A 12,583-nucleotide genomic window follows, 5' to 3' on the forward strand; every position below is an offset into this window, starting at 1 on the left:
CCGAGTTATGCGGACACATTCCTTTTTCCTTAACCCTTACTCTCTCGTTACTCTCAACGACCAGCTCACTCTTTTTTACCCTCATTCATACTATACCCTGGAATTATCACCAAACTATTTCTCGTCACTCCCTTTTAGTTTCATTCCTTCGCCCAAAAGCAGTCAGATACCCAACGATTCTTGTCATTCCTGTGCATGGCGAGCTACCTAATACCACCTCCATTCAAAAACTGTCGTACTCTCACTCATTCCCGCTACTCTACCCTGGCAGGCTCAGTGCCACCATTCTCCATTTCACATAACTCTCGTTTTCCGTAACGTCAAGGACCCCTTTTACCTTACAACTTAAAATACGCCATGTACATTGACAAGAGTCAGTCTTTTGCCCTCCCGCTAGATTCACGCACTCAGTCCGTCAGCAAAGTCCTCTCGTTCTAAGCACAATCTGTCTCATCGAAACTCTATCATTTAAAAAGCACGATCTCTTCTACTCTCATTTAAGTACGACAATCCTCGTCAGACTCACTATCAGCCTTACAGGACTATCAAGAATGCATACCCACTTCCCCTCATTCCGCCTCTTATCGCCAAACTCAAAGACGCGAAATACTTCACCAAAGTGGATGTCCGTTCAGGATACAACAACATTTTAATCCACCCCAACGACAGATGGAAGGCAGCCTTCTCGACATCTTTTGGGCTCTTTGAGCCAAAAGTAATGTTCTTTGGGCTCTGCAACTCGCCAGTGACATTCCAGGCCTACATGAACCAGACATTCAGCAAGGAGATAGATGAAGGATGGCTCATCATCTATATGGACAACATCCTAATATTCTCTTCTGACCTTGCAGAACACCAGATGCGCACCCGTAGGGTTTTAGAGAAGCTCCGTCAGGAGAAGCTCTTCCTCAAACCCGAAAAGTGCACCTTTGACTCCCAAGAGGTGGAGTACCTTGGGATGATCATCCGACCCAGACAGGTTGCCATGGACCCAGCAAAACTCAAGGGGATCAGCGAATGGCAGACTCCATCGACGGTAAAAGAAGTCAGATCCTTTGCAATTTCTACCGTCATTTCATCTCCCATTATTCCGACCTCGCTCGCCCCCTCCTCGACCTCACAAAGAAAGACACCGTGTTTTCTTGGTCCGCCGACTGCGAAGCTTCGTTCCAGAAGCTAAAGCAGTGTTTCACCACCGAACCTGTACTCCGGAACCCCGATCCCTCTCGCCAATTTGCATTGGCCACAGATGCATCGCTATTTGCGACAGGAGCAGTCCTCCTGCAAACTGACGACAATGGGTCTTACCACCCATGTGGATATCTCTCGCAGTCTCTCAATGCTGCAGAACGGAATTATCAGATCTACGACCGAGAGCTTCTTGCAGTTATCCGTGCCCTGAAGGCATGGAGACACTTCCTTGAAGGCAATCCCCATCCGGTGATCATCTTCACCGACCACAAGAATCTCCTATACTTCTGTTCCTCTCAGACGCTGACACGCCGGCAAGCCTGCTGGCAGCTCACCCTCTGTGAGTATGACCTTCAATTCCATCATGTCCCGGGCAGCAAGCTTGCTGCACCCGATGCCCTCTCCCGACGACCAGATCATGACAATTCGGATCATGATAACGAGGATGTTATCCTCCTCCCAGATTCGCTCTTTGTTAAACTTATTGACCCTGCCCTAGCGTCAAAGTTCAAAGCAGCGAATGATAACCCTGCTGATCTCACTATACAGACAGCAGCTGACGCCTTAAACGGCCTCTGCGCTCCCCCCATGAAGTCTGCCTTATCAGACTGGCGCATGGATGAAGGCATCCTTTATTTTAAGGACCGAGCCTATGTCCCCCCTGACCTCCGGAAGCGCATTCTGGAGCTCCACCATGATCACCCGACTGCCAGGCACCCCGGGCGTTCCAACACCGAATGGAACATCAAGAAAAGCTATTGGTGGCCCGGCATGGGCACCTTCATCCGACAATACATTGATGGCTGCACTATGTGCCAGCAGATGAAATCCGACACTCATCCCACCACACCTCCCCTTATGCCCATTCCCTCCACCTGTACTCGACCGTTCTCCCAAGTATCAGTCGATCTTATCACTGATCTTCTGGAGAGCAATGGCTATGACTCTATTATGGTCGTGGTCGACCATGGGCTTACGAAGGGGGTAATTTTCTCGCCTTGCAAGAAAACCATCACTGCAGAAGGTGTTACTGAATTATTTTACAAAAAGGTGTTTATGCGATTCGGACTATACGACAAGATCATCTCCGATCGAGGCCCACAATTCGCCTCGAAGCTAGCAAAAGAACTCGGATGGCTCCTGGACTACCAGGTAGCCCTCTCCACTGCCTATCATCCCCAGACGGATGGGGAGACAGAACGAATGAACTAAGAGCTGGAAACATACCTTCGGATCTATTGTAGGACGACTCCTAATGATTGGGCCAAACACCTCCCCATGGCCGAATTCGTCCACAATTCCAGATGATACTCCGCTCGGAACGCATCCCTGTTCTACCTCATGATGGGTTACGAACCCAAAGGCATACCCTACGCCTTCCCTGACTCAGCTCTGCCAGCAGCAGAGGATCAAGTCAAGAAACTCGCGAAGATCCGTGAAGAAGCCCTTGCATGCCACAGCCTTGCGCAGCAACGCATGGCAGAACGCACATTCGGGCGAAAAGTACCAACCTTGGAAGGTTGGGGACAAGGTGTGGCTATCTGCTGCACATTTGATCACCCACTTCCCTTCAAAGAAACTCACACCAAAACGATATGGACCCTTTACCGTTAAACAGGTCCTCTCCCCTATCACGTTCACCCTCAAACTCCCTGCCACCTGGCGTGTTCATCCCACGTTCCATGCATCAGAATGCTTCCTATCAGGAGACAGACGTGCATGGCCAAAACTATACTGAACCGCCACCAGACCTGATCAACGGGGAAGAACATTACGAAATAGAAGCGATCCTCCAACACAGGGGTATCGGAACAAAATGCCGATACCTGGTCTCCTGGGTTGGCTATCCACCCTCCGAACGAACGTGGATCCCAGAGAAGGAACTAAAGTCCGCAGCGGAGATGCTCAAGGACTATAAGAAGAGACTCAAGCTGACAACAAAGCTCCTCAGTTGTTAACCAGCTACCACCATCCCCATGTCTACCACTTCGTCCAATGCCTCCTCCCTCTCCCTCGGATCCACAGCCTCTATCGTCGAACTCATCCACGAGTCCACTATTTCTTTCACGCAGACCCTGGACTCTCAGAAGGCATTCTGGGAGGCCGTTATTCTCGACGCGCAGTATGCGCTTCGACTCGACAGCTTTATTGACCGTACCAAAGACACGGTTCTCCTGGAGATTGTCAATGCCTTTCGGGCAGTTGACACTATCGCTTTCACAGCCGGACCACCTGGTATCCGTCCCCCTCACCTGATCACCCGATACTCAGTCATGAAGGCCAAGAGGTCCCTCTTGAACCTTCTAGCATCTAGAAACTTTGGCGACACAGTCGCCAAGATCGAAGAAGAAGTCGCATACAACCAACCACCTATACAGGCATCCGTTGTCGAGCGTACTGCTGAGTGCAGTGCTCCAACTCCCCCTTCCGAAAGATCCAACCTCATTCCCACCAACCTCACATCAGAAGAAATCGACAGACTGTTCACAGAACACGAAGAAGAGCAGTATAGGATGATGACTAGCGACAAGCTCAAGGAACTCCGAGCTGCCATCATCAATGACGAGGTCGTAGCCAACAACCTGTTACCTGCTCCATACAAAGGGAAGAAGAAGCACGAAGAAGAAAAGTCAAGTAAGGAAACTTGCACACCACCTTGGAGAAAGACAAACGAAGAAGACAAACCGAGCTTGGAAGCTCGTCTTACAACTCCCCCTCCAGGATTCACCTCTACCGACGACATACCGATATTATCTATCGGATCACCTATTGTGAGGGACGACACCCCTATTCCTGTCCCTCCACCTATGTGCACCCCTCGACGAAGCCGCCAATTGAACACCAAGCGCATCCTTGCACTCGGATTACCCATCACTCGACACGTACCAGGCCAGGACTCCACCAGGCAACAGATACTTAACGATACGCACACTAGGACGACCCCACAACCCTACCAGTGCAACTTTAAGTGCAGGGTCTGCCACCAGTACGGCCACAAACAGAAACAATGCGAGCAATATTTTTGCCGCATTTGTGGATGGTTTGCCCCCGGACATCTCACCCCCTTCTGCCCTCGCCTTCACGGCAAGAAGATCCTTCGTCGAGGAATATCCTCCAAAATGTTCTACACTGACATGCGTCAGTTAGAAGCAGCATATGATCACGATGCCGCGCGACTTGAACAAGATAGAGAAGAGAACACGTTAGAGGCCATGGATGCACTCCGTGACCTCGATTGTGACCCCTCCTGGTATGACAACATGGATAACTGAACTCGTTGATTTCAGTCCTAGAAACCGGGGTAATGTTACAAGAACATCTAGACGCTTGGGCCCCTACCATTTTTCTCCTCATCCTTCTCGTATCAGCCCTCGCATCATACCCTTACCCCAATCTCACCCTCGTTATCCTTATCATCCTCGCATTCCCTTTCGCCCTCTACCTGTCGCTTCAGCAGAGCCAGTACATCTTGTTACAAGAACATCTAGACGCTTGGGCCCCTACCATTTTTCTCCTAATCCTCCTCGTATCAGCCCTTGCATCATACCCTTACCCCGACCTTACCCTGGTCATCCTTGTCATCCTCGCATTCCCTTTTGCCCTCTACCTGTCGCTTCAGCAAAGCCAGTACATCTGGCTGGATCCTTTCGCTGATGAAGCATACCCATGCTCCGTTCCTCCACCTGACTGATCCTGTGGACAGTCTCCTTGCCCTTACCGTCTGGACGGTAACCTATGATATAATGCACGACGCATTCCCTTTGCCCTTTTCCCTTTCTTGATCTCTGACTCAGTGCGCAGTTGCACATGCGATTTATAGATAGCTCCGCAGCTGCACGATCGTGCCCCTGCGCGTTTCACTTCTTATCTCGACCTTTGACTCACTTTCTTAGCCAGCACATTCTGCCTCACCCGTGTCTCAACACGAACGTGCTTTCCTTTTACGGTTATGCCCTTTACCGATTGCCTCTCTTGGTAGTACGAGTTATCACCCACTAATATGTCTCCTGTCCTCTATATAAACTCGCTACCATGTACTATATTCCCTAACTTGAATCTACTTGGTTCTTGACCTCCTACTCTCATCAGAGTGATCCCTTCTGCCTAGCCAGCAGTCTATATTCTATCTTCTTATCTGCTCTTCGCGGATAAGCCTATAGTCTCGATCTTTACTCATCAACTCCGTCGACGAGCAAAGCCCCTGTTAACTAGTCGGACTTCCGTCCTTCTAATTAACGACGATCTTACGATTAACCTTCGGGTGTCGTAAGCCTTGGCAGATACAGCTCATCGTCTAGCATCCGCTTGACGTAAGCTACCCGATTTGGACATAGGCATCAAATCTCACTTGCCGAAGCCTCGCCAAGTAAGACCCCTAACCTTGGGCCAGCCCAAGGACATCCTCGACCGTTGACGACACACGCTCTGTTTGAGCGTCGCCAACAGATACCATCCAAGTCGTAACAGTCATATGCATGTTTGCATTATGTGCTGTTGTTTCCATATGGTGAAGATGGTTGGCATTATGACCTACAGATGCATCAACCTGGCAAAGAGACACCTAGCCGTCTTTCCCAGATTCGTTACACAGCATTCTGGCTCTTTCCACATCAAAATGAATTTTCTACGATACTCCGAGGCAGTACTCTTTTTCAGCAGTGGACTGTTGACATGTTCGCAAGTGCTGAACAGAATCGGCTTATGTACCTTCGTATGCATCAGCCACAACTTAGAGCATCACTTTACAGTGGTCTAGAGGATGCTGCTTCCAGTGACCATGATTTGAATCTCCATGACCTTGGTCAGCGTGTTGTACTTTCGTCGTCATACACTGGTGGTCCACGGTATATGTATCAGTGCTATCAAGATGGCCTGGTGCTAGCTTGCTACTTTTGAAATCGAGCGTGAGCTCCTGCCAGGTCAAAGAGCTGTGGACCGTCCTGATTTAGTGGCACAAGTTTTTCACATAAAAAAATGAGCAATTCTGGATTATGTCTACAAGAAAGGAGTGTTTGGGTGGACAGTCGCTTGGATATACACCATCGAGTTTCAAAAGTGTGGTCTTCCCCATATGCACATGCTGATTTTCCTCGATCAGCCACACAAGCTTTTGACGCCAGCTGACATCGACACTGCGATCTGGGCAAGATGGCCAGACCCTGAAGTACATCCACTACTCTTTGAGACTGTCAAAGCCTGCATGGTACATGGACCGTGTGGTGCTCTCAATCCCAATGCTCTGTGCATGGACAATGGTCGGTGCATGAAGAATTATCCTAAGCCATTCCAAGCACAGACTATGATTGATCAAGAAGGCTATCCACAATACTTTCGACCCAATGACCAATGCACCTTCAAGGTTGGTCAATGTGACCTTGACAACCGCTGGATTGTGCCTTTCAACCCATTTATGTCAGCAACATTTGACTGTCACATAAATGTTGAATGTGCAGTCTCCTTTAGCTCGGTCAAGTATGTTAATAAATACATGTGCAAAGGACAGGACTGTGCTTCAATGGCAGTTGACTCCCATGACGAGATCCATCAATTTGTTGATGGCAGATATCTTTCTGCTCCAGAATCAGTATGGAGGATCTTCCAGTTTCATATTCACGAGCAGTCTCCTTCGATCACACGCTTGCAGGTCCATTTGCCTGGACAACACTTAGTGATGTTCGATCCTAATGAAAACCCAGAGACAGTGCTTGAAAGAGCAGCTGGTGAATGCACAACTCTGACGGCATTTTTCAATGCAAATGCTGATCCAAATCTTCAAATTGAACCACGGAGATACACATACCAAGAATTTCCACAACACTTCACATGGAAGGCCACAACGAAGTCATGGAAACTACGGGAGAAAGGATTTGCCTTGGGACACATGTACTACGTTAGTCCAACAGCAGGCGAACACTTCTATTTGCGCACTCTTCTGACAGTCATCAAGGGTCCAACATCCTTCAAAGACCTCCGAACCTTCAATGGCACCACATATCCAACATTTCATGATGCATGTCTCACACGTGGCCTGCTGGAGGGCGATGGAGAGTGGAGGCAATGCCTAGAAGAGGCATCAATAATGCAGACTGGAACACAGCTACGGCGACTTTTTGCAACTCTCCTTTTGTTTTGCTCCCCTGCAAACCCAACAGCTCTTTGGAATCAATTTCAGCAACACATCTGTGATGACCTGCAACATCGGCTCACCTCTATCCTGCACCATGACCATCCAAGTGATGAAGATGTCTACGACTATGGCCTGTATTGTCTCAATGACATTCTGAGACAGTCAGGGACCTCACTGGAAAATTTCAATATGCCTAAACCTCATCAGAACTGGGCTGCTCGAGCTGAAAATTGCTTGATTGCTGATCAGCTCGCATATGACAGACACGCGGAACAGGAACAGGAACATACACAACTTCCTCTTCTGAATGCTGAGCAGAGAGATGCATTTTCATGCATCGTGGAGTCTATCGAGCATGAACAGGGCGAAGTTTTCTTCCTTAATGGCCCTGGTGGGACTGGAAAGACCTTTGTTTACAAAGTTTTATGTCATCATGTGCGAGCAGCGGGCTCCATTGTCTTATGTGTTGCCTCATCTGGTATTGCTGCACTGCTCCTGAGTGGTGGATGGACAGCCCATTCGATGTTTAAAATCCCAGTGGACAGTCTTCACGAAGACTCCTTCTGCAATATTCCAAAGGATGGGATGTTAGCAGGTCTTATTTAGATGACCAAACTTATCATATGGGATGAGGCTGCAATGCAGCATCGAAATGCGGCAGAGGCTGTAGACAGGTCCTGTCATGACATTCGAAACAAGTACAACACTCCATTTGGTGGAATTACAGTTGTGTTTGGTGGCAATTTTCTACAGACTCTTCCGGTGATTCCAAAAGGTTTGTATATGGTACATGTTGTCTTGACCAAATTGCTTACTGCTTTAACACTCAATGCTGTTTAGGATCTCGGGAGGACATTATCGCAGCAACAATTCAATGTTCTCCTCTCTGGAAACACGTACAAATTCTCCAGCTTAAACAAAACATGCGCCTTCAAATTGATCGAGACAATCAGGCCTTTGCAAAATGGATTCTCGAAATTGGCAATGCACGAAATTTGTATCCAGATGGTATGGTCAAGTTTCTGGAAAGCATGGTTACACAGGACCTTAGCACACTCATCGACACAATTTATGGTGGAATCTCGAATGACTCACAGGGCCCTCCTCCCGCAGAATTTTTCCAAAATCGGACAATACTTGCACCACACAACAGTGATGTTGATGAGATCAACAGGGAGATCCTAGCTCGAATGACGGGAGATGAGCACACATACTTTAGTGCTGACAAAGTCATTCATGAGCAAGGTTCTGACAGGAATAATGCCAACGATTACCCTATCGAATTCTTGCGCACGCTCTGTGCATCTGGTTTGCCCTCAGGTGAACTATCATTGAAGATTGGTTGTCCGCTTATCCTACTTCTAAATCTTGATCCAAGGCTTGGGCTGTGCAATGGCACATGCATGGTGCTCTTGCGCATGTCAGAGCGAGTGCTTGACGTTAAAATATTGGGTGGTGATCACAATGGACAGACAGCTTTCATCCCACGCATTTCCCTCATTCCATCCTCAAAAACCGCTGATCTCAATTTTATTCTAAAGTGCTGCCAATTCCCTGTCTGGCTTGCTTTTGCAATGACTATCAATAAGGCACAAGGCCAGTCTGTGAAGTATGTTGGATTGGACCTGCGCATACCTGTTTTTAGTCATGGTCAACTGTATGTTGCCCTTTCACGTGCTACATCAGGCCGCAATGTTAAAGTACTGCTTTCCCCCAACGAAGCCTCAAAGACGCCAAATATTGTCTACCCAGAAGTTTTAATTTGGTTGGTTTGCTTCTGCCCATGATTTCCAATCTTGCTAACTCACTGACCTTGCTTATCAGAAGTCAAACGAACATCCGCAACTCGGTGAGGAAGTGCTATGGATGGGATCATAGGGCAGCAACACTGGGAAGTTGCTTCATTCCGACATTTTCTCAATGACAATGATTTCTAATATGATGTGTGACGTCTGTTTTTGCTTAGAGATTCATCCCTGGCCTGGTACAATCATACAAAGTCGGTGTTGGCAATCCTGGCAGTCCGACACTACTCACTTCCATTGCAGGGTAGTGATATCAAGTTCCATCACTGTCACAGGTAACATCCTGAACCTTCAATGTCATTCTGCTACCCTATTGTCAGCTCCGAGCCTCAACAGTATAAAGCCTACATGACCTGCAATCCAATGGGTGTATCAAGCTCAGTCAATCTTCCTCTCTTCTGATTAATTTCACTGCCATGACCAATTCTAGCGCTAGCTCAGCCACTATCATTGCTGTTGCTGTTTTTGAAAATGGCCGAGTTGCGGAGGGGCATGGTATGACTCTCATTTTTGATGCCCAGATTTACTTGGGTGAAGACTGTCCACCGCTGTTGGCAGCATTGCGGTACTTCAACTCAACCAATTGTGCATTCAACGAGATTGGATTCTACTTTGTTATTGCAAAGGTGAGTCCAACGGTTACTGATAGCAATACCAGAATACTGAATCCATTCTTAAGGTGGCGAAAATGGAATCTGGTGCGTGCCTCGGGCTTCTTCCGGGTATGGAGAAAATGGACTATGATATTGTTGGAGATATCATCAGGGCACATCTTCCTTCATTTCAAAGTTTGTGATTGTTAGTACTTACTCGATGATGTTGATCTTTTTAGTTGATTCCTGCCGGTCAAGGCATTGAGGCCACATTCACCCCATATGTTGAAATCTGTGGCACAGTCAGCACTGTTGATGACCTTGCATGGTCATTCTGCATTGATGCTCATCAGTATGTCACTGCGCTTAAACCAGAACCATCGAGCACCAACTTTAGGTCACTAATGCCGGTTGAGTGTACCTTCCCTGACACTGCTAGATGGAAGAAATCACTATCGGGGAATAGATTTATTGTCCAACCCAATAGATATGTTAGTATTGAGGGATTCATCATTGGCCGCAAAACTTTCAAAGCCAGGTGACAAAAATGAGACAGAGCGCTTCCGTATCGAAGTGGATAGTATTACATTTCTTGGCCATCCTGTTGTAGCGTCAACTGGTTCAAGTTTGCATGGTGAGTATCAAATTTACATCTCCTTGCCATCTAAATCTAACTTTACATGGAAAGGTGCTACTTCTACAACCCCAACTCCAGGCCGTTCAAAGTTGAAATTCAGCTTCTCAGACCGCACGCCATTGAATAAGCACTCTTTACCTGATGATAACTCGGAGGATGGTACACCATCAAAATGTAGTCGCACCTGCCAGTGATTTCAGAGCTGAATGCAAGTGCTGATCACAGTTGCTATCTTTCGAACAGTTTTTGTATTTACTGCACTACTAACTCATACATGTATACGAGCATTTGGTTTTCTTCTTCGGACCATTTCTTACGTGCTTTCTTCTGCTGAATTATAAAAGTGCGAACTTTACTCAGACAGCCGTGGCAAAGCCACAGGTTACTGCTAGTCTACAGGTAAGCTTGCATTTTACTAAAGAAATAAAACCATATCTTACTTGTTCAGTTTTCATGTTGGTCAAACGAAGCTAGGTAACAACTTTAGCACCGCATACCCTGGGTTTGATGCCGGCATCATGGAACCCTTTCGAGACTTTTTACATCGAGTACACCATGAGTTTTTCTGAGCAATTGAATTCATTGAACTGACTGGGCGTTAAATTTAATAGCTGAGGCTGGCGCATTGAGCCATTCGAGCCCACAACAGCAAGAGGGTAGTAGTGGAACTGGTAGCATCTCTAATGCCTTGTCCACTGGGGATGTATCACTACAGTGGTCTGATATACAATCAATGCAACACAATACATCCCTTGATGGACTCCCCTTACAATCTTCCATCCTTCCAGAATCACTCACAATGGCGCCTTTGCCCCCTTTTCCCCCTTCACACGGCACCTGCGATGACTGGACGACCCCAGACTTAGATATATTCCTCTCCAATCTGGATGTTCAGATGGGTTGGAGCCGCAAGCTGGTGCATCAGAAATCACTACTCTTACCATGGCCCCACTTCCCCCTGCATCACCATTCACAGCTAGTACTGCCACCCTGCCTGACACCAGCTCAAGCATACTGCCCACGGTCTCTCACACCCCTCAACTGGACACTACTTCCACTCCCCCTCCAGGCACCATCTTGAACACACTGCCCGCCATCTCTCACATCCCTCAACCGGTCACTACTTCTGACCACCCTCCAGATACCAGCTCAAGCGCCGAGTCACTCATTAGCAAACTTCCTCTCATTTTGACAACTCCTTCCTTTGATGTGGATCCATTGGCACCTACCCCAGGAAGTGACCATCTTGATGACATAGACATCAATGATGGAACAGTGCTTGAAACACGCAGGACCAAGCACATCCCCAAGCCATCAACATGCAATGATGCCGCAAACATGATCAGTGCTTCTCAGAAGGAAAACAAGCGCCCCCGGGCTGAGATGTCTTCAGACCACGCATCCAAGTGAGTTGCCGCTATATCCAATATTTGTTCTTAACTTGATTCAATACAATGAACAGGAGGGCAAAAGTGTGATGGGTCCTGAGTCACTGGCTCAACATATCTTGCTAATTCTGTTATCATCATTTGGCTGCGCTGTTTTAATTTTTGGTAATGCAAGCATAGTAAAGTACTTGTAATAAGGACATGTCCTCCCTAAAAAGACGCAATATATTGTTTTCTTGCATGATATAGTTGGGCACAGTTTGAACATAACAAATGAGACGCTACACACTACTAAAGGTCATGCAGCAATTAACACTCGCGAAACTACAATAAAACTTAAATTTCCTTCATGTGCACACCTCCACTCTTGACTGAATCTCGTACTGAGATGACCTTGTCCGCTTGACGACGTTGTGGCCGAATTTGCAGTTCTAGATGAAGTTGAGGTGGTCAGTTAAAATGGTGAGGATGATAAATGCAATGAAGCATAAACTTAATGATGTTAAAGCACTGGAGCAAAATACTTTGCTTAGACAAGCCAGATCGAGTTGAACATTTTGTAGATGAAGTTGAAGTGGTGAGTTACGTGGCGAGAATGATGGATAGGGTGAAGCATAACCTGGCAAAATGCAAGCACATGAGAATGGTGCATCTAGGAGAAAGAAAAAAAAAAAGGATGTGAACTGAGAAATCGGAGGAATTCAACAAAACAAGTGGATGTGCAAAGAAAAACATACCAAGCGCGGGAAGTTCCTCATAGGCACTAGGTGAAGTCAAAAAGATGGATGAAAATACTATAAAGACAAGATCATAAGCAGGTACAGGCAGGTACAGGCACTCAC

At 47.2% G+C, this 12,583-nt stretch overlaps 1 protein-coding gene across 1 annotated transcript; it reads left to right on the forward strand.

The window, feature by feature from the left end:
- Positions 1–11,295: 11,295 nt before the first annotated feature.
- Positions 11,296–11,831, forward strand: EDB93DRAFT_1254011 (uncharacterized protein; the record flags this gene model as incomplete). Its single annotated transcript, XM_041453551.1, has 2 exons — positions 11,296–11,759; positions 11,816–11,831. The coding sequence occupies 2 exons, from the start codon at positions 11,296–11,298 to the stop codon at positions 11,829–11,831; spliced, it is 480 nt and encodes a 159-aa protein (XP_041303967.1).
- Positions 11,832–12,583: the final 752 nt, after the last annotated feature.

This window comes from Suillus bovinus (assembly GCF_016758785.1).
Source record: "Suillus bovinus strain UH-Sbo-P2 chromosome Unknown EDB93scaffold_67, whole genome shotgun sequence".
Taxonomy (NCBI): domain Eukaryota; kingdom Fungi; phylum Basidiomycota; class Agaricomycetes; order Boletales; family Suillaceae; genus Suillus; species Suillus bovinus.